The sequence below is a fragment of the Hemiscyllium ocellatum genome, chromosome 28 (assembly GCF_020745735.1).
Source record: "Hemiscyllium ocellatum isolate sHemOce1 chromosome 28, sHemOce1.pat.X.cur, whole genome shotgun sequence".
Lineage (NCBI taxonomy): Eukaryota > Metazoa > Chordata > Chondrichthyes > Orectolobiformes > Hemiscylliidae > Hemiscyllium > Hemiscyllium ocellatum.
Genome location: NC_083428.1, coordinates 15,005,535 through 15,027,972, shown reverse-complemented (window position 1 = coordinate 15,027,972; position 22,438 = coordinate 15,005,535). Strand labels below are relative to the sequence as shown.

The 22,438-nt window shown below is 43.9% G+C and overlaps 1 protein-coding gene across 1 annotated transcript in view; it reads left to right on the top strand.

The window, feature by feature from the left end:
* The window catches only part of LOC132829209 (granulocyte colony-stimulating factor receptor-like), a 39,291-nt gene that overhangs the window by 11,259 nt on the left and 5,594 nt on the right, over window positions 1–22,438 (top strand). Inside the window, exons 2-4 of the mRNA XM_060846578.1 lie at window positions 1,651–1,736; window positions 6,873–7,187; window positions 22,175–22,246. Coding sequence (XP_060702561.1) covers window positions 1,651–1,736; window positions 6,873–7,187; window positions 22,175–22,246 — 473 coding nt within the window. The remainder of the gene's footprint in view (window positions 1–1,650; window positions 1,737–6,872; window positions 7,188–22,174; window positions 22,247–22,438) is intronic.

The following is a 22,438-nucleotide window of genomic DNA, read 5'->3' as shown; positions in this document are numbered from 1 at the left end:
TGCACCTAATCTTATGGGCAATTTAGCACGGCCAATTCACCTGACCTGCACATCTTTGGACTGTGGAGGAAACCAGAGTACCTGGAGGAAACCCACGCAGACACAGGGAGAATCTGCCAACTCCACACAGACACTTGGCTGAGGCTGGGACCCTGGTGCTGTAAGGCAGCAGTGCTAACCACTGAGCCACCATGCCACCCCAAATTGTTTTATACAAGTGGAATAAAAATATTACGAACATTTTTGTAGCTCAGGCTGAGGATATGGATATAGGTTCACTGAGCTGGAAGGTTTGTTTTTGGATGTTTTGTCACCATGACTAGGTAACATCATCCGTGAGAGCACTGGTGATCTGACCCATCTCTCTATTTATAGGTCTTAGTTTCTTAAGGTGGGTGATGTCATTTCCAGATCTTTTTTCAAAGGAAGGTAAATGGTGTCTAAATCAATGGAGTTGATGGAGTTCCGGTCAGAATGCCAGGCCTCTAGGAATTCTCTGTTTCGCTTGTCCTAGGATGTATGTGTTGTCCCAGTCAAAGTGATGTCCTTCTTTGTCTGTATGTATGGACCGACTAGAGATAGTCGGTCGTGTCTTTTGGTGGCCAGTTGATGTTCATGTATCCTGGTGGGAAATTTCCTGCTTGTTTGTCCAATGTAGTATTCTTTACAGTTTTTACACGTGTTGAATAAATACCAGCATGGACACATTACATCAAATAATCTATTTTTGTGCCATAAGATACTTTGTAATGCATGTAGTGAAGTTATCGGAAAATATTGTTTGCCTCTTGCTTAGTATCTAGTCTGTTGCTGAAAGGTACAGATTTTCCTGATAACTTAACTGTTCAGACCTCAATAGTTTTTTTGCACCAATGGGAATGCTAATGAGCAGATTCAGAAAACATACATCTTCCTCATCTGATAGATGCATTAATTTTTGTTTTAAAGTTGTAACATCAGTATAAGTTTCTTGAGTGTGTTTACTTGTCCAAAATGACTACCTGTAGAAACAAATTACTTTTTAGGTCAGATTAGATTACTTACAGTGTGGAAACAGGCCCTTCGACCCAACAAGTCCACACCGACCCTCCGAAGCGCGACCCACCCAGACCCATTCCCCTACATTTACCCCTTCACCTAACCCTACGGGCAATTTAACATGGCCAATTCACCTAATCTGCACATGTTTTGGACTGTGGGAAGAAACCGGAGCACTTGGAGGAAACCCACGCAGACACAGGGAGAATGTGCAAACTCCACGCAAACTTGTGTCATGGTTTCTCTATAGACCATAACTGTTGCAGAAGACCAATAGAAATGGCTACAAATATAAAGTAGATTGTGGTAAGCCAGCAAATGACTCAAGTTACTAGGAAATGTGAGATTCTGATTCCAAAGAATGTTCTTGGCTCCTGTTCTTGTTGCTTAGACGTTGAAAAGCTGTGGTTAAACTGCAATTACTAAAGACTTTCACGGTCACTTTAATCTAATCTGCTCAAACTCTGAACAACATGGAAATTGTACTGTTTCAATTAAATTTGAAAGCAAGTTTTCTGGACCTTTTATATTGGAAATATGTTATTCGTAATGTTTCACACAGCATTTGTGTATTATTGGGCAAGTATGTTACAATTCTTGCTGTTATTTTAGGTTTATGAGAATAATAAACATGGCTGTCAGTGTATGCTTCACAAAACTGGAGATCTGGTTCCTGCTTGTCCCCTTCATTTGTGCAGGTAAGACCCAGAGTTTATGGATATTTAGCAATTGTATTAAATTTAGGAACTTGAATGAGAAATAATCTGTTAGTTGGCTGTTCATTTATGTTAAGTTAGAAATGACTGTTGCAGCAATAGACAATGCTTTTAATTTTTCTTTTTGAGCAATTTTTAAGTAGTTGAAATATTGTCAAAACACCCATTAAAAAAGCCGTTTGTTTGCTTGCCTTTACTGGTCAGTGCATTGAGTATAAGAGTTGGAAGGTCATGTTGTAGTGAGACAGCACATTGGTCTGGCCACCTTTTCAGTGTTGCGTGCAGATCTGGTCTCCCTCCTATAGGAAGGATGCTATGAAATATGAAGGGTTCAGAAGAAATTTACATAGGTGCTGGCAGGTTTGGAGGGTTTGAGCTATTAGGAGAGGCTGAATTGCTGGGGCTGTTTTCCCTGGAGCGTCGGAGGCTGAGGGGTGACCTTATAGTACTTTATAAAATCATGAGAGGCATGGATAGGGTGAATAGTCAAGGTCTTTTCCCCAGGGTTATGGAGTCAAAAACTAGAGGGGATAGACTTAAGGTGAGAGGGGAAAGATATAAAAGAGACCTAAGGGGTAACTTTTTCACTCAGAGGTTGGCACATGTATGGAATGAGCTGCCAGAGGAAGTGATGGAGGCTGATAAAATACAACATTTAAAAGGCATCTGGGTGGGTATATGAATAGGAAGGGTTTAGAGGGATGTGAGCAAATGCTGGCAAAGGGGACTGAATTTATACAGGATATCTGGTCAGCAGGGACAAGCTGGACTGAAGGGTCTGTTTCTGTGCTGTCTATCTCTATGACTCCATGACTAAAATAGATGCCAGGCCAAAGGAAGAGTATGAGTAGCCAAATTTTTATGAAGTCTTACAAACGGAGGATGGGATCTGGATAGAGAAGTCCTCTTCTCATTTTCAACATTTCCCATTTATGCTGGTTCAGGAAAGGGGTCAGGGTGTGATTCACTTAGCAGGGAGACCCTTATCCCACTGAGTAGGTGCCACAAGTTTGTGCAATTGAAGTAAACATTCTTAAAGGTGCATAAGTTCTGTTTAACTGTCATGATCAGGAATTTTTTAATCTTTTAAAAAGCAGATTGCAGCTATCAATGTTTTTTTAAAAAGGATCTTTTGCTAAACTGCTTTGATTTACAGGCTGTCTGGTGTAGCATCTCCTTTCACAGAGTTTGTCATTGATACTTCCCTAACAATAATTCCTTATGAATGCTTGGCTGGGTGTCAAGGCTATAGTTATCTCAGCAGGGGTCTGCATTCACAGTTTAATTTGAGGCTATTAAAGGGTAAAGTATTTTTATAAGATATAAGCCACTTAGAGGGACTTAAGACCTTTGATGTTTTCAAGAGTTGGAGTCTATATAGTGAGAGGTATGCCAGATTTTTAGAAGTTTATTTATTTCATCTTCACAAAACTTCTGTGTGGTGGATACCATGGAAGATATTGAGTGAGTGAGTATGGGCTGGCATGAAGGGTGTGAGGAATCCAGGAAAGCAGGTGGGCAGGATGAGTTGGCATGGAGGGTTTGAGGAACCATGGAGGTAGGTTGAGAGGTATATGTGGGATGAGGACTACAGGGACTAAAACATTTGAACTGGGTCCTAGTCACAGAGAGCCAAAACAGGCCTTTTAAATATGAATGGATGTAAACACAGATGGCAGCATTTCCAAAAAAGCACCACCGTCAAGGTAACAGGAATGGGCAATACTTGTCTTGCCATTGGCATCCACATTCCATGAATGCAAAAGTGAAAGCTGGCACTCAAGGAAAAGCAAACAGATGCTGTGAGATCTAATACAAGGTTACTTAAAACCTATACATGCACTTCAAACGTTTTTGACTTCTGACAAAAGGTCTTAAACCTGAGATGTTAATGTTGCATCTCTCCACATAGATGTTGCCTGATGCACTGAGCACTCCTTCTATTTTCTGTATTATTTGTGAATTGTATATGTTTGGTGCTGTTGGCTTATGAAGCGATGAGTTGAGATTGAATTAAGTTTGTTGTTGAAAATTGCAGTGGTGTCATTGCTGCATATGCTCGCTATGGTCTAAACCATTCTGGGACCACATGTGTATTTATGTTTCATCTTCTGCTTGCTTGTTATTACTGTTTGGTTTAGAAGAATGTATAAATGAGTTGTCTGCATATGTGAGGGGGAAGTTGACAATGTACATATTCAGTGAAACAGAAAGTTTTAGTATGTTGCAAACTCAATCAGCATGGTTTCTATTGAAAAGACATTTTTTGAGACAAATATTCTTGTAAGCTACATGAAGCAGGTTGGAGAAGTATTTCTTAACAAGTACAAAGTTCACAAAGGTACATTGATATCTAAAGGTTTTCACTGGACTCACAAATTGGAACTGATTGTGGGTGATGTTTGGCACTGTTCACGTTTATATTTCTTACAGTGATTAATTTGTGATGAACTGTATTGCTTTTAAGGGGGTGGTGGGGGCTGGTGTGGTTATAGCATTTGAAGGGCATATGGATGGGTATATTAATAAGAAGGGTTAGAGGGATATGGGCCAGGTGCTGGCAAGTAGGACTAGATTGGGTTGAGATATCTGGTCAGCATGGATGAGTCGGACCAAAGGGTTTGTTTCCATATTGTACTTCTCTATGACTCCATACAATTCAGTGCAATAGAGTACGAAGATGAATAATTCTCTCCCTTCCTTCCCCCCTTTTAAGCAGCATAAAACCAATTATGTCTCCATCTCAGTTCTGTTTCTCTCTTAACAGATGCTGCCAGATATGTTGAGTTTCTCCAGCTCTTTCTATTTTCATTTCTCATCTCCATCACCCACAATATTTTGCTTTTTTGAGCAGAATAAATATAGTCCAGTTATCTAATTGAAACCAAATTTCTTTGAAATTTCTGAGTAAATGTTTAGTTGTGCCAGCTACAAAAAGTAATTACATTTAAATGCTTGCTAGTACAGGTCAGCAAGGGAAATATGTCTGTACCAAAATGGAGATTGGATAATGACTGCCGCATAGTTAGGAAGGCTCCAAAGTTCCTGCCAGCTGCACATCAAGCACCAACATCTTGTAAACATTTAGGGTGAGGGTGGAGGCTTTTGACATGAACTAAGCTTTATTTCCCTAAAGAATCTCCAGAGTTCTTTCACACTCGCAAGAATAAAGGAAATAAGACCCACATCCCTTAGGCCCACCTCGCTTGCTCCACCTCAGACATGACCCCTAAGGAGATAGATCACCCTCAGAGGATACACCTTCCTCCCCACCCTCCAGCAGCATAGAGACATTCACCACAGTGGATGATCTATCTATCAAGAGTAGGCTTGGAGACCCATTTGGAATAGGTTGGCAATTAGGGGAAGGAGAAATGGCCGATGTCTCCAATGTTCCTGTGGAGGAACAAGCTCCTGCTAAGCCCAGTGTGGATGATGAGCCTCTAGACTTGGCCATTATTGGGCTGATGGAGATGTGAAGATAAGTAGGGAATGTCTGGCAGTGGTGTCAAAGATCAAGTGTAAACTGAGAGGTCAAACTTCGGGTTTGACAAACAAGTCTAACCAAGTTCTTTTTGATGTCATGGATTTGGCACACAAGTGCATGGTTGCCTCCATCATAGAGACAAGAATGTGGTGCTGGAAAAGCACAGCCACTCAGGCAGCATCCGAGGAGTAGGAAAAGTCATTCCTGATGAAGGGCTTTTGCTCGAAACTTTGATTTTCCTGCTCCTCGGATGCTGCCTGAATGGCTGTGCTTTTCTAGCACCACACCCCTGGCTCTAATCTCCAGCATCTGCAGTACTCACTTTCGCCTCCACCATAGAGCCAGGTCTGGAAAAAAATACTACCTGCCAGGAGCGGCATGGTGGCACACTGGTTAGCACTGCTGCCTCACAGCACCAGGGACTGGGTTCGATTCCAGCCTCAGATGACTGTCTGTGTGGAGTTTGCACATTCTCCCTGTATCTGCGTGGGTTTCCTTTGGGTGGTGTGGTTTCCTCCCACAATCCAATGATGTGCAGGTTAGATGAATCGGCCATGCTGAATTGTCCATAGTGTCCAGGAATGTGTAGATTAGGTGCATTAGTCAAGGGAAATGTAGAGTAATAGGGTAGGGGAATGGATCTGGGTGAGATAATCTTGAGAGGGTTGGTGTGGCCTGCTTCCACACTGTAGGGATTGTACATGTGTGGGGACTTTTAGTCCATTGATCAAGCAATGGATGCATCCATTCACTGGCTAGGAAAGAGGAGGCCAAAGAACCATAACCTGCCTCCAAGGTCCCCATCTCCTCTGACAGGGAAGGTGGTTCCACATTGCTCACTGACAGAGGAGGGACAGTCATCCAGGGATTGTCATCTCAGGACACTCTGGAGATACCCAGTCTCTCTGCCTCCCCTCTGCCAGGGAGCCAACAATGCCCTTCAGGTGCGGCTAAGGAGGTGACACTTGTGTCAGAGACCACCCCCCCACACCCCCCCAACACCATCCCCTTACCTTAGGCAGACAGGAGCCCTCAAGGTCCTGGATTGCCCATGGACACCTACCAAACTCATGTGTGGCAAGTCGATGATGCAGAAAGCAGACTTGGTCAAGCTCAGTTGTAGCTGTCAAAATAGCACCCAGACGTGGTGGTTGGAAAAGAAAGAATGAATAACCGTGAAATCAATTTGGGAAAGGGGAGCTTAACTAGATCCGGGGTCCTGCTGTCCACTTCAGTGCCAAACTGTTACCAAAGATGGTGGACCTTCCCCAAAGCAGGTGATTCCAGGTTCTTAGCAGATTGCAGCTGATGGAAAAGACCCTCATCACCCGGATTAAATGTCCAAAGTTTTGCAATTGTCTTGAAGCGAATAACCAATTACTCCATCTCTAATTCGCCAATGAACAGTTAAGAATTAACCCATTGCTGTGGGTCTGGAGTCACATATAATCCAGACTAGGCGTGGTTCCTCCAGCCTGAATTGAGCCTCACTGGTGCAGTGCAGGGGGTCTTCTCTGAAAAGCATAAGGTACATCAGGAAAGTTCATCATGTGTTAATTCCATTCTAGGTTTGCAGAAGTGTGTCAACGGTTCTGAAAGGATCACTTACAACATGTTGTCTCAATCTTCAGGTACCGTCAGCGTGTCCTGGGAAAACTGCAGTTACATGACGTTGAATTCAGCAGTTCTTCACCTGGGTGATCCTTTGTCAGCCACTTGCCAATTGAAAAGTGAAGGCTGCACTTTTGATTACAGAATTAATGCAACCAGCATCGTCTGGCGAATGAATGGGGAAGAGGTTCCCAGAAATCAGTACCGTGCGTTGAATGACAGAATGTCGACAGTATTCATACCTTGGTTCAATCGATCGAAAGGGAACCTGACTTGTCACCTCTGGTACAACAACTCATGGCAGCTACTTCGATGGGCTGAGGTCAGAGCTGGATGTAAGTTCAGAAAAGAAGTGAATGGTGCCGTAGTTCATGAAAATCAAAGTATATTTCCAGGCCAAACACTGTATAGCTGACTTCCAGTTTCATTATTAAGCAGCAATTCTTAGTCTTCAGTTACTACATCATCAACATTGTTCATAATTTCACAGAATGTTTATTTTCACTCAGTTTTAAATAAATTATCTAAGTAAACAGTTAATGATTAAATTTTAGTGTTGTTGAGGAGCCAGTTGGCTAGTTTATTTTAAAAGTTATTCATTTACGAGCTGTGGGCATTGCGGGCTAAGCCAGTATTGATTGTCATAGCATCATAGAATGCCCAACAGAGTGGAGAGAGGTCGTTCAGCCCATCACATCTGTACTGATCCTCCAAAGAGCAGCCCACCCATACCCAGACCCTACCTTATCCTCATCCCCCGGCATTTACCATGGCCAATCTAACTAACCCGCACATCTTTGGGCGTCCATCTCAAATTCTCCAATAGACAGTTGAGAGTTAGCCACATTGCTACAGGTTTGGAGTCACGTGTAATCCAGACTAGATGTGGTTCCTCCAGCGTGAATTGAGCCGCACTGGTGCAGTGCAGCAGGTCTGTCTCAAACTGTATCTTGTTGTTATGGGGCAACCGGAGGTTGTGAAAGGTGTGACATAAATGCAAGTCATTATTCACTTCCAAGTTCCTGACACCTTTGCACCAGCCCTGAGTTGTAGATACCACTCTGAAGTAACTGTACACAGGTTGGTATCCCATCAACAAGACACTCTTTATTTACTAGTGCACAGTACACTGGTCATGGCCGGCCTGTTCAGAGTCAGTTGCCTGAACTGGGGAGATTCTAAGTTGCCTGGTTATATATATTTTTTCTTTTTTTACATAAAAAAGAGTAACACACAGGTTGCAACCAGCGAGTGAAACAACAGTTCCCTATTGAGAACTGAAATACACCTGTAACACACTGACTGTGTAGATCAGCCAGTTCAGGAATCAGGCCCCCAAAAACAAAAACCAGCAGCAGTACCCTAACTGTGGCCAGCCAACTCAGAGTTAGTCCCTGAACTCAGGAGATTCTAAATTCCTGGTTATATTTTTTTCAGAGATGCTAATCCACTGTTTTGTTTAAATCCCCACACACAACCACCTAACAGTGGTAGTGCTTATTTTCCCCGCACCCATGTCTTGTGTGTTCAGTTGTAGGAGAGAACAGCGAGTGCAGAAATCTTTATTCAGATTGCACCTGTATATCTTTTGTTTTAAATGTGAAAAAAAAATAAAGAAAACCAAAAAACAACTGTCTTCTCTGGACAAGGGGGAAAGAAAAAGAAAACTCTCCTTTTTAGCAGAGACCAACAACAGCAGTACACACTGGATGTGGGCAGCAAGCTCAGAGTCAATCCCATAATATTAATGGAGAGACCTTGACACTGATCCAGCTCCCTCAGAGCCAGATCTCAAACTGAACAGAACTTCTAACCCTCCTGTTTTATTTTTTTTGTTCCCCATGTTGTGTGTGTAGGTGCAGGACACAGTGAAGAACAATGAGTGCAGAAATCTTTATTCACATTGTCTCTTGGTTATATCTATCAGCCAGGACTTTCTGATTGGCCCAGGTTAACAATCTTAATCAAGGATCGCATAGTCAGTGAAGTCCACCTGGTTCAAATCACTACATCCTCCCTTCCAAGTCCAAGGATTTTGGCTTGGCCTTTCTGTCTCTAGTAGCATTCCTTGCAATGTTTTCCCCAGGTCTGGTTCCTCTGACATGTGTGACATGTGCCAGACCGTAGCCCAGCTCTTGCATCCAGAGCACCTTGGGAGAGTTTCCTCCTCTTCATCTGGCTGTAAAGGCATTGAGGCTGTATCCATCTCAGACTCTGAGGTTTGCTCGACACTAGACGGAGTGGGAGAACCTATGATTTCTGACAGGACTTCTCTCTGTCCTGAGGGGCCACGTATGTTTTGCCCCTGTCCCGTTCGCAAGATAACAGCTTTCAGGTGATCCATATGTTCATTCAGGACTGTATCACTGCCCCAAACTCTGTAACTCACAAGACCTGACTTTGTGTCCACCTCGCCTTATACCCATACAGGGCCATTCCCATAGTTCTGGCACCGTGGGCGGCACGGTGGCACAGTGGTTAGCACTGCTGCCTCACAATTCAATTCCCAACTCAGGCAACAGACTGTGTGGAGTTTGCACGTTCTCCCCGTGTCTGCGTGGGTTTCCTCCAGGTGCTCCGGTTTCCTCCCACAGTCCAAAGATGTGCGGGTCAGGTGAATTGGCCATGCTAAATTGCCCGTAGTGTTAGGTAAGGGGTAAATGTAGGGGTATGGGTGGGTTGCGCTTCGGCGGGTTGGTGTGGACTTGTTGGGCCGAAGGGCCTGTTTCCACACTGTAAGTCTAATCTAAGTCTAATCTAATCTAATCAAACTTCATCCCCTGAACTAACTTATCTATCTCGCTTAAAGGAGGCATGTGTCTGGCATTAGTGTCCCTGCTGCTGTTTCACTCTCGCCCCTCCCCAGGTCTGGAAATATCAGGTTTAACCTGGTGCGGAGTCTTCTCCCCCTCAGTAACTCTGCTGGTGCTATCAATGTTGTTGAATGAGGGGTGACCCTATAATCAAACAGGAACCGGGACAGTTTGATATCGAGTGATGCTGTAGGCTACTTCTTTAAGCCTGACTTCAATGTGTGCACCATTCTTTCCCCCAGACCACTGGACAATGGATGGTATGGAGTTGTCCTTATGTGCCAAATGCTATTCGACTTCAAGAAATACTTAAATTCCCAGCTGGTAAATGACGTTCCATTGGCCGTGACCAAAACGTCCTGGAGTCCCTGTATCATGAATGATGCTCTCAGCTTCTCAATTGTCATACCTGAGTTTGCTGAGGTTGGTTATTTATGTCCAACCATTTTGAATGGGATTCCACATTGACCAGGAACATTGAGCCCATGAAAGGACCGGCATAGTTGACATGTAACCAAGTCCAGGATTTACCAGGCCATTCCCATAATGTAGGCTGCCACTGGTGGCACTCTGGGCACTACCTTACCAATGTAGCTACGTCAGTGTCAAACTCTGACCACCAGACATAGTGTCTTGCTAGAATCTTCGTCTTGGAAACCCCTGGATGACCCGGGTGGAGTTCAGCTAGTTTCTGGTAGTGATCTTTATCCGGGATAATCGCCCTTGCTCCCTACATCCTCTATGGTGATCTGGTTACGCCGAATACAGAAAAATTTCGACCCTGGTTGTGATGGCTCTTCTGCTTCCCCCAGGACCACCAGCTATTTCAGTTCTGCTTGGACAGGATCTTCTTGTGTCCATAGTTGGATGTGACCAGGAGGGTGTCCAGGAAGTTTAAAACCAAAATGGACTCTTCCAAGGGAGACAGGACCGATGGAATATCTGCTAGTGGGAGGCAGCTCAGGGCATCCACATTATCACTTGGCTTCCTGGACGGTGTTCTAATTTGTACTCATCAAGCACTGAATTCAACTGGAAGCCATGGGTGACATTGCCTGCTCTTCCTTCATTAGCCCCAGCTGGGGTTTGTGATCTGTTACTATGACAAATTCCCACCTGTAAAGGTACTGGTGGAGATTCCTTACACCAAAGATGATCGCCAAACTTGCTTCTCTGTCTGGAAATATTGTATTCAGGCATCATCATAGTCCAGGAAGCATATGCTATCAAGTGTTCCTCTCCATTGGGCCATCAGTGAGCCAACACTACCCCAGTACCATATCGGGAGGCATCGCATGTTCAGCATTGCCTCTCCCTTCGGATCATGGTGGGCCAACACCTTAGATGACGATAGCTACTTTCTCACTTGCCTAAAGGCTGACCCTTTTTCAGTAGCTGGTGTAAGGGTGGCAAGATGGAGGCTGGGTTATGTATTAATTTTCCATTTGAATTTACTAACTCAAGGAAAGGTGTACGCTCTAGTACAGACTGGGCTCCTTTGATTCCCCCTCACTTTATCGTCCAATGGGTATAACCTAGTTTTGTCAGCTCTGTACTCTAAGTAGGTCACGGGATGCCTGGAACACACATTTTTCCCTTCTAAGGTGTATGCCCATTTGGGAGAAATGTTTCAGCACTATGTCCAAGTTCTCTTCATTGGTCTTCCCTGTTAGTAGTACGTCATCCAGATAAATGGCAACCTGGGGTAGCCCTTGTAAAATGTTCTCCATGGTCCACTGGAAAAGGGTGCTAGCAGTATTATGTACTGCTATAAACCCTTAGATGTGTTAATTGTGGTGTACTTCTGGGACTGCTTATCCAATCGCTATTGCAGGTAGGCATGGCTAATGTCCAGCTTTGTAAAGGACAGCCCTCCTGCCAATTTTGCAACAAGTGCTGTATGCGAGGGATTGGGTATTTATCCCGCTGCAAGAAGCCATTTACCATTTGCTTGAAATTCCCACACAGGTGAACTGAGCCATCGAGCTTCACAATTGGTATGACTGGTGCTGCCCATTCCACAAACTGCACGGATTTGCTGATTCCTTCACTCTCCAGCCTCCTGATTTCCACCTTTACTTTTACCTGCAAGGCAAAAGGCACTCGGTGGAGGGCCTTGTAAAATTGCGGAATTGTTCCTGAGCAACTTGCAGAGTGGCTTTGGTCCCTTTCATCATCCCAAGCCTTCGCTCAACATCTCCTGGGTATTCCACTAGGACTTCACTGAGGCAGCCATCTTCGAATCAAAAAGTGTTGAACCAATCGAGATGAATCTTTCTCAACCAATTCTGCCCCAATAAGCTTGGGCCCAAGCTTTTTACTATCTTCAGTGGTAACTGCACAAACTGCTCATAGGAAACCAGAACTGAAGTTGTACGCTTAATCTGTAACAGTTCCCCAGTGTAAGTTCACAGTCTGGCTGAGGTCCTGCGCAATAAGCTTTGAGACCCGAGTGAATCTCATTAAAGACAGATTCTGTAACCATAGATACAGCTGTGCTGGGATCAATCTCCGTGGGAATTGGGTGACCATTTAACCAAACATTAATTTTAAGCAGCTCCGATTTGGATGATATTAAAGAATTTAGCTGTTCCAACCCACGTGTAGGGGAACTTTCCAGGGTGTGGCATTCCTGATGAAGAGCTTATGCTTGAAATCTGGACTCTCCTGCTCCTCAGCTGCAGCTTGACCTGCTCTGTTTTTCCAGCACCACACTCTTGACTTTGATCTCCAGCATCTGCAGACCTCACTTTTCTCTCAGTCTCCCAGGGACCAGCTTATGAGTTTTCTTACTCAGGTCTGGCCTTGTAGGACTCCTTTGCTGTCTCTAGTCCACATCCTGACAGCAACTACAATGACTTCAGAGATTGATAGATTCTTGTTGTCTCGAGGAATTAAGGGCTACGGGGAGAATGCGGCTAAGTGGAGTTGAAATGCCCATCAGCCATGATTGAATGGCAGAGTGGACTCGATGGGCCGAATGGCCCTACTTCCACTCCTATGTCTTATGGTCTTATGCTCTTATGGACTTGCCAGCCCAGATGCTGTAGAAGGTTTTAGCGATTTGATCCAGCATTGGCTTTGATGTGGGGCTGTGCTTTGGGCTGTCTTAGGGTCTCTTCTGCTGAGGATATGCCCTGTGTGAGGGTCTGCAGGTGTCTGCACGTGATTAGTGTTCCCCAAGCTCAGCCGGACAGGTGAGGATGTCTACTTCCATCGGGATGCCTGTAGTTCCCATGCCCAACATGGATTTAGTAAGGGGAGGTCGTACCTGACAAATCTGTTGGAATTCTTTGAAGAGGTGACCAGTAGGTCAGACCAGGGAAACCCAGTGGATGTGATCTATCTGGACTTCCAAAAGGCCTTTGATAAGGTGCCACACGGGAGGCTGCTGAGTAAGGTGAGGGCCCATGGTGTTCGAGGTGAGCTACTGGTATGGATTGAGGATTGGCTGTCTGACAGAAGGCAGAGAGTTGGGATAAAAGGTTCTTTTTTGGAATGGCAGCCGGTGACAAGCGGTGTCCCGCGGGGTTCAGTTTTGGGGCTGCAGCTGTTTACATTATATATTAATGATCTGGATGAAGGGACTGGAGGCATTCTAGCGAAGTTTGCCGATGATACGAAGTTAGGTGGACAGGCAGGTAGTACTGAGGAAGTGGGGAGGCTGCAGAAGGATCTAGACAGTTTGGGAGAGTGGTCCAGGAAATGGCTGATGGAATTCAATGTGAGCAAGTGCGAGATCTTGCACTTTGGAAAAAAGAATATAAGCATGGACTACTTTCTAAACGGTGAGAAAATTCATAAAGCTAAAGTACAAAGGGATCTGGGAGTGCTAGTCGAGGATTCTCTAAAGGTAAACATGCAGGTTGAGTCCGTGATTAAGAAAGCGAATGCAGTGTTGTCATTTATCTCAAGAGGGTTGGAATATAAAAGCACCGTTGTGCTACTGAGACTTTATAAAGCTCTGGTTAGGCCCCATTTGGAGTACTGTGTCCAGTTTTGGTCCCCACACCTCAGGAAGGACATACTGGCACTGGAGAAATAAGACAGGGCAGGTGACTGAGGTGTCAGTGGGGGAGCACTTTGGGGCCAGCGACCATAATTCTATTAGTTTTAAAATAGCGATGGAAAAGGATAGACCAGATCTAAAAGTTGAAGTTCTAAATTGGAGAAAGGCTAATTTTGACGGTATTAGGCAAGAACTTTCAAAAGCTGATTGGGGGCAGATGTTCGCGGGTAAAGGAATGGCTGGAAAATGGGAAGCCTTCAGAAATAAGATAACGAGAGTCCAGAGAAAGTATATTCCTGCCAGGGTGAAAGGAAAGGCTGGTAGGTATATGGAATGCTGGATGACTAAAGAAATTGAGGGTTTGATTAAGAAAAAGAAGGAACCATGTGTCAGGTATAGACATTATCGATCTAGTGAATACTTAGAAGAGTAGGAATATACTTAAGAGGGAAATCAGGAGGGCAAAAAGGGGACATGAGATAGCTTTGGCAAAGAGAGTTAAGGAGAATCCAAAGAGCTTTTACAAATACATTAAGGACAAAAGGGTAACTAGGCAGAGAATATAGCCTCTCAGTGATCAGCAAGGTGGCCTTTATGTGGAGCCACAGAAGATGGGGGAGATAGTAAACGAATATTTTGCATCCATGTTTACTGTGGAAAAGGACATGCAAGGTATAGAATGTAGGGAAATAGATGGTGACATTTTGAAAAATGTCCATATTACAGAGGAGGAAGTGCTGGATGTTTTGAAACACATAAAAGTGGATAAATCCCCAGTTCCTGATCAGGTGTACCCGAGAACTCTGTGGAAAGCTAGGGAAGTGATTGCTGGGCCTCTTACTGAGATATTTGTATCATCAATAGTCACAGGTGAGGTGCCGGGAGACTGGAGGTTGGCTAACGTGGTGCCAGTGTTTAGGAAAGGTGGTAAGGACAAACCAGGGAACTATAGGCCAGTGAGCCTGACATCGGTGGTGGGCATGTTGTTGGAGGGAATTCTGAGGGACAGGATGTACATGTAATTGGAAAGGCAAGGACTGATTAGGGATAGTCAAGATGGTTTTGTGCATGGGAAATCATGTCTGTCAAACTTGATTGAGTTTTTTGAAGTCACAAAGAGGATTGATGAGGGCAGAGCAGTGGATGTGATCTATATGGATTTCAGTAAGGCGTTCGACAAGGTTCCCCATGGGCGATTGGTTAGCCAAGTTAGACCTCATGAAATACAGGGAGAACTAGCCATTTGGATACAGAACAGGCTCAAAGGTAGAAGACAGAGGGTGGTGGTGGAGGGTTTTTCAGACTGAAGGCCTGTGACCAGTGGAGTGCCACAAGGATTGGTGCAGGGTCCACTACTGCTCATCATGTATATAACTGATTTGGATGTGAGCAAAAGAGGTATAGTTAGTAAGTTTGCAGATGACACCAAAATTGGAGGTGTAGTGGACAGTGAAGAAGGTTACCTCAGATTACAACGGACCTTGATCAGGTGGGCCAATGGGCTGAGATGTGGCAGATGGAGTTTAACGTAGATAAATGTGAGGTGCTGCATTTTGGGAAAGTAAATCTTAACAAGACTTACACACTTAATGGTAAGGTCCTGGGGAGTGTTACTGATCAAAGAGACCTTGTAGTGCAGATTCATAGCTCCTTGAAAGTTGAATCACAGGTAGATAGGATACTGAAGAAGGTGTTCGGTATGCTTTCCTTTATTGGTCAGAATATTGAGTACAGGAGTCGGGAAGTCGTGTTGCGGCTGTACAGGGCATTGGTTTTGGAACATTGCGTTCTGGTCTCCTTCCTACAGAAAATACGTTGTGAAACCTGAAAGGGTTCAGAAAAGATTTTCAAGGATGTTGCCAAGGTTGGACGATTTGAGCTATAGGGAGAGGTTGAATAGGCAGGAGCATCAGAGGCTGAGGGGTGACCTTTATAGACCTTTATAAAGTCATAAGGAGCATGGATGGGACACATAGACAAAGCCTCTTCCCTGGGGGAAATAAAATATTCCACACCCCACGGTGCCCACCTCTCATCCCGTGTTTATATTTGTTTTTACTCCTGCTTTTTATTTATACCCCCACACTACCACAGTTGCTTTTTTTTTATTCCATTTTTAAAAATTTTTAAAATTTTTTTCTTCTTTTTCCCCACACTACCGTCTAACTGCAGTAGTGCTTTTTTTTTTCCCCAGCCCCCATGTTGTGTGTGTGTGCAGGTGTGAGACACAGTGAGAGACACAAAGTGCACGGATCTTTATTCAATTTCCACCACCAGGAAGATAGGAAAACACCCGAGTGGCCAGTGGCAAGCAGTGCCCTTCACAAAAGGCAATGCTGTGTGATCAATCAGTGAAGGGGAGGGCAGGGACTAAATCAAAATAGAGTTGGAGGGGGAAATAATGCACTCCACTCCCTGCGGCATCCCGTGTTTGTTTTCGTTTCTTTTTTTTTCACAAGCAGTGCCCTTCACATCAAAGGGCAATGCTGTGTGAGACACTCTTGTTTATTTTCTTTTTTCTTTTCTTTTTTTTCCTTGGAAAACATCCGAGTGGCCAGTGACAAGCAGTACCCTTGATCCCCTGTTTATTTTTTTTCTTTTTTTATTAACCCCCACACTACCGCCTAACTGCAGTAGTGCTTATTTTTTTCCCCAGCACCCTTGGTGTGTGTGTGCAGGTGTGAGACACAGTGAGAGACACAAAGTGCACGAATCTTTATTCAATTTCCACCACCAGGAAGATAGGAAAACACCCGAGTGGCTAGTGACAAACAGTGCCCTTCACGTCAAAGGGCAATGCTGTGTGATCAATCAGTGAAGGGGAGGGCAGGGACTAAATCAAAATATAGTTGGAGGGGGAAATAATGCACTCCACTCCCTGCGGTATCCCGTGTTTATTTTTTTTCAAAGGGCAATGCACACTTCTGTTTCTTTTTTTGTTTTTCTTTTTTTTTTCTTTTTTATCCCCCACACTACCGCCTAACTGCAGTAGTGCTTATTTTTTTCCCCAGCACCCTTGGTGTGTGCGTGCAGGTGTGAGACACAGTGAGAGACACAAAGTGCACGAATCTTTATTCAATTTCCACCACCAGGAAGATAGGAAAACACTTGGGTGGCCAGTGACAAGTAGTGCCCTTCATATCAAAGGGCAATGCTGTGTGATCAATCAGTGAAGGGGAGGGCAGGGACTAAATCAAAATATGGTTGGAGGGGGAAATGATGCACTCCACTCCCTGCGGCATCCCGTGTTTATTTTGGTCAGACAGAGCTTCCTGATTGGCCCAGATTAACAACTTCAATCACAGACCTCATATTCAACAAGTTCCACCTGGTTCAAATCACTGCACCCTCCATGCTCCCAGCAGTCCATATGATTCCTATAATGGCTGCTTCTGATTTGAAAATATCTGCTCAAGATAGTAAGTGTGAGACTGTGGCCTCATTTTAATTCTGTGGAAGTGAATGCATTTTGCAAAAATTAAAATCAATATGTTCAACACTTTTCCTAATATTGTCCCTATCATTATTGAAGCTGAAACACTGAAATAATTAGGGGAAAAGAAAACACGAAGATCGAAAAGGAAAGGGAACAACATATTTCAAAGGTTTGAGTGGACTGGTTTATCAATCAAATTGTGGCTAAATACCTGCCCATAATTAAAGGCAAAATGATTTGTGTCAATATTTTGCAGCTGTTTAAATAACAAAACTTGATATCTGTGAAATAATTCCACAGAGGCTGGTATCCCATCACTGAGTCACCCTTTATTTACACACAGAGAGTCCTTGACACTGATCCAACTCTCAAAATGAATAGAATGTCTGACATTCCTGTTCTTATCTGTCAGCCAGAGCTCCCGGTATGGACCAGATTAATAGCCCAAATCAGGGAACTCATATTCTATGAGGTCCACCTGGCTGACCTCATTACAATCATAATAGTATGAATTAACAATATAAATCTCATTGAGCAGTCCATTAATGCAGCAAAGTTATCTTGAGAATGAAAATCTCAATTTCTTGGAACAATATCAAATCAAAAACATAGAATGAAATTTAGGCAATTATTGCCACCTACTGGAATATGAAGTGTACTACACTAGAGTATTACCAAATAAATTTTATATGTGAGAACAGTGAGATTTTCTGATGTCAATGTAACCATTTATTAATCCACTTCAAGACTTAGGTTAACCAGTCATTTCACTAAATTATGTTTGTGAGATCTTACATTATCCAATTTTACTGAAAGGTGTGCTGGTTAGCACAATTCTCAGCAGGTCTTGCAGATATTGATGATTGTAGATTGTAGATTACTTATAGTGTGGAAACAGGTCCTTCGGCCCAACAAGTCCACACCGACAGTCCGAAGAGTAACCCCTTCACCTAACACTATGGGCAATTTAGCATGGCCAATTCACCTAACCTGCACATTTTTGACTGTGGGAGGAAACTGGAGCACCCGGAGAAAACCCACGCAGACATGGGGAGAATGTGCAAACTCCACACAGACTGTTGCCTGAGGCGGGAATTGAACCCGGGTCTCTGGCGCTGTGAGGCATGGGAGATACAATGCCAGCTTTGTGAAAACTTTCTGAGAAAAAGACACCTGATAAGAAATCATCAGGAAATTGCACAGTTGTGCATTCTGACAAAATGTAGAGGAAAAAATGATTCTTAATCAGAAACGGCTATCAGTTTAAGAAGCCTTTAAATCCTGAAGTATCATGATTTCTTCAATACCCCCTCTCTCACATCAGAGCTTCAAACTTCTTGTCCACATCAATACCACTCGATAGGGAGATGAAATACCTTGAAACTTCCAATACTTTGATAGCAAGTGGAAGCCCTGACCCCTTCAGCGTGATTGGCCACAAGAAACCTCTAGAACACTAAGAGCCTATAGCTGATAAATTTAACAGAGAGCCACGATGGGGAGGCTTCACCCTCCCTTCAGTAACACATCAGTGGCCGCAAGTTAGGGGCTGACAAACATCTGGAGGTATTGCAGATGGTCAGCTTCCTCATGAGGTGGCCAGGCTTCTATTCAGCCCCATCATTGTGGAAGGTCAGCCAGGTCAAGTCTGAGATCAATCGATTCCTGTTAGGAAAGGTTTTCAAGAGACACAGAGCACTTGTCCAGAAATGGAGTTGAGCTACAAGTGATCTGATTAATTGGTGTCGCTGACTCAAGGGGCTCATTGAACTTCTTTTCTAATGTTCTCAGTCTTTCAAGGCTTGTTTTTGATTCCCTGCTCACTGTGCATTCTAGTACAGAGGCACCTGTGGAAGGTAGCAGCATTATCTGAGTGAGTGGGCAAATGCATAGCAGATGCAGTATAATGTAGATAAATGCGAGGTTATCCACTTAAGTAGCAAAACTAGGAAGGTTGATTATTGTCATAATGACTGCAAACTAAGAGATGTTCAATGAGAAATGGGTGTTCTCATGTGCCAGCCACTGCAGGTAACTATACAGATACAGCAGACAGTAAAGAAGGCAAACAATATGTTGGCCTTCATAGTGAGAGGAATGAGGATGCCTTCAGGGTATTGGTGAGGTGACACCTGGAATAATGTGTACAGTTTTGGCCTCCTTATCTGTGGAAGGATATCCTTGCTGCAGAGGTAGTACAGCGAATACTTACCAAATTGATTCCTGGGATGGCAGAACTGACATATGAGGAGAGATTAATTTGGATGGGATTGTATTTATTGGAATTTAGAAGAATGAGAAGAGATCTTATAGAAATGTATAATATTCTAACAAATAATAAGACCAGATGCAGAAAGGATGTTCTCAATAGTGAGGAAGTCCAGAATGAGGAGTCATAGTTTAAAGATAAGAATAAACCTTTTAGAACTGAGGATTAGGAGACATTTCTTCACCAAAAGAGTGATGAGCTTGTGGAATTCACCGCCACAGAAAGAGGCTGAGCCCAAACCCTTATGGGTTTTCAAGAAAGAAGTAGATGAATCTCTTGTGGCTTAAGGGATCAAGGGATATGGGGAGGGGGGGGGGGCATTAGAGTATTGAGCTGAAAACGTGTTGCTGGAAAAGCGCAGCAGGTCAGGCAGCATCCAAGGAACAGGAAATTCGACGTTTCAGGCATAAGCCCTTCATCAGGAAGGGCTTATGCCCGAAACGTCGAATTTCCTGTTCCTTGGATGCTGCCTGACCTGCTGCGCTTTTCCAGCAACACATTTTCAGCTCTGATCTCCAGCATCTGCAGACCTCACTTTCTCCTCCATTAGAGTATTGACCTTGGTGATCAGCCATGATTATATTGAATGGCTGGGCAGATTCAAGAGGTCAAAAGGCCACTCCTGCTCCTGTCTTCCACAGTCTCCTAAGTCCAAGGAACAGCTGTTCCTGCAATGCAAAGATAGAGCTAAAGCAGCTCCAATAGACCTACAATTTCCTAGTGACTGACACCGGCTCTGAAACTGCACCACAGTTGGGAGAAGGGAGATGGATTTGTTTCTGCCACCCATTCTCTGCTCCTCCACAGGTGCTTTCTGCCTGGATCTTCAGCAAGTTTCCCCCTCTGCGCAGCCAGCCCTCCCATTCTCACACATTTGCATGGGCAGGATTGTTTTCAGTGTGCTCCAGGTCCAGATCATTCATCTCAAATGGGGTCAGAAGCCCAGACTCTGTGTAACAGTGATCTTCACTGGAACAGCCAATCAGGTTAGACACGTAAGCTCCCAAAGCTTGAGGGCCAGTTTGAAAGCAGCCACCCTGGTAGGTACGTGAGAGGGAAGGCACCTCAAATTGACAACATTCCCACTCCAACATTTTCAAATTTAGAGGAAAAAGTTGTTTTCATGTGAGTGGCCTTGGAGTCCCTTTCCCTCCTACCCAGAGATCCCAAGTGACTTTGACTGTGGTTTCATTGATTTGCATGGCGGTTCGCATTGTTTAAGTGCCTGGTTGACTCTCTTGTAACAAGCTTGGGATTTTCTTTTTGTTTGAGCTCTCCTGGCTCCAGGAGTCATGCCAGGAACCCTCCATGCATTTGCGATTATCCAAATCCGGGAAAGTGGACCAGGATTGCTGCATTATGGGAGGTGTGGTCAGAAATCTTGACCCAGCAAAATCTAGCCAATGAAGGGAAAATCCTCATCCAATGTCCACACTATACTATATTAAAAGGCTTCTGGATAGGTATGTGAATAGGAAAGGTTTAGAGGGATATGGGCAAGTCCAGGCAAATGGGACTAGATTAGTTTGGGGTATCTGGTTGGTATGAATGAGTTGGACCGAAGGATCTGTCTCAGTTCTGTACATCGCTATGATTCTTTTAGATTTAGATTACTTACAGTATGGAAACAGGCCCTTCGGCCCAACAAGTCCACACCAACCCGCCAAAGCATAACCCACCCAGACCCATTTCCCTACATTTACCATTTCACCTAACACTACGGGTAATTTAGCATGGCCAATTCACCTAACCTGCGCATTTTTGGATTGTGTGAGGAAACCGGAGCACCCGGAGGAAACCCACGCAGACACGGGGAGAATGTGCAAACTCCATACAGAGATTCGCCTGAGATGGGAATTGAACCCGGATCGCTGGCGCTGTGAGGCAGCAGTGCTAACCATCGTGCCACCATGCCGCCCACGATTCTATAAGTGTTCTTCAGCGGAAGAAAAAGTCACATCATTGCCTGGACAATATAAAAGTTTGCAGAAAGAGATCAGTACAATGGACTAAACAAGTTAATAGTTAATGAGTTAATTATACATGGACACAAATTATAACATGTGCACAAATCTTTGAATGTGTGAAGATCGGTTAAGAAGGAGATTAAAAAAGCATAAATGACCTTGGGCTTTAATAATAGGTGGACATGTGTACAAAGCAAGGAAATTATGACGAATTTTTATCAAGCATTGCTTCATCCGCAACTGGAGTATGGTGAACAGTCTGGGTATCACATTTTATGAAGGATGTGATGGTTTCAAAGAGGATGCAAAAACAGTTGGAAGAATGATTGCAGGGATCAGAGCCTTCAGTTACATGGATAGTTTGGAAAAAATGAAATAGAAGTCGAGAAAATAGAGGTTTTCAAAACCATGAGAGCTCTACACAGAGTAGATAGGGAGCAATGGACATTGATTGCAGGGTTGAGAGCTTGGGAGACAATCATTTAATGTGAATGGCAAAATAACCAATAATGACATATGGACAAACCTTTTTGCCTGGTGAGTGGCTAGGCTTGAGAATGCACTGCCTAGGCGTGTGATGGAGGCAGATTCATTAGTGGCCTTCAGATAGGAATTGGGTAAAGTCCTGAAGAGAGAAAGTTTGCAAATCTATGGGTGGGGGCAGGGGAGTGGGACTGGCTGGATTGTTTCTGCAGAGACTAGCACAGATGTGATGGGTTAAATAGCATGCAACAATTCTATGCTGCTAGACCAGTGAAGGCCTTTCTGCAGCGTGGTGTATGCATTAATGCAATGCTAACAGCATATATCTCCATCTTTTCCTTCCAGTTCCTCCGGTGAGGCCACGCCTTTTATCCTGCATCTCTCACTGGACTTCATTTTTGACACAAAGCATGATTTGTAATTGGGATACAGGACCTGAAACATATCTAGAAACAAACTTCACACTATATATATCAGAGTGAGTAATCAGATTCAGATTTTACCATCGTTCTTTCAAAATTGGATGGTGATAGCGAAACCTCTCAAACCCAAAGCAAAATCAACCATTCTCCATTCATGTTTATTTAACCTGAGGGTCAGAACGCCTCA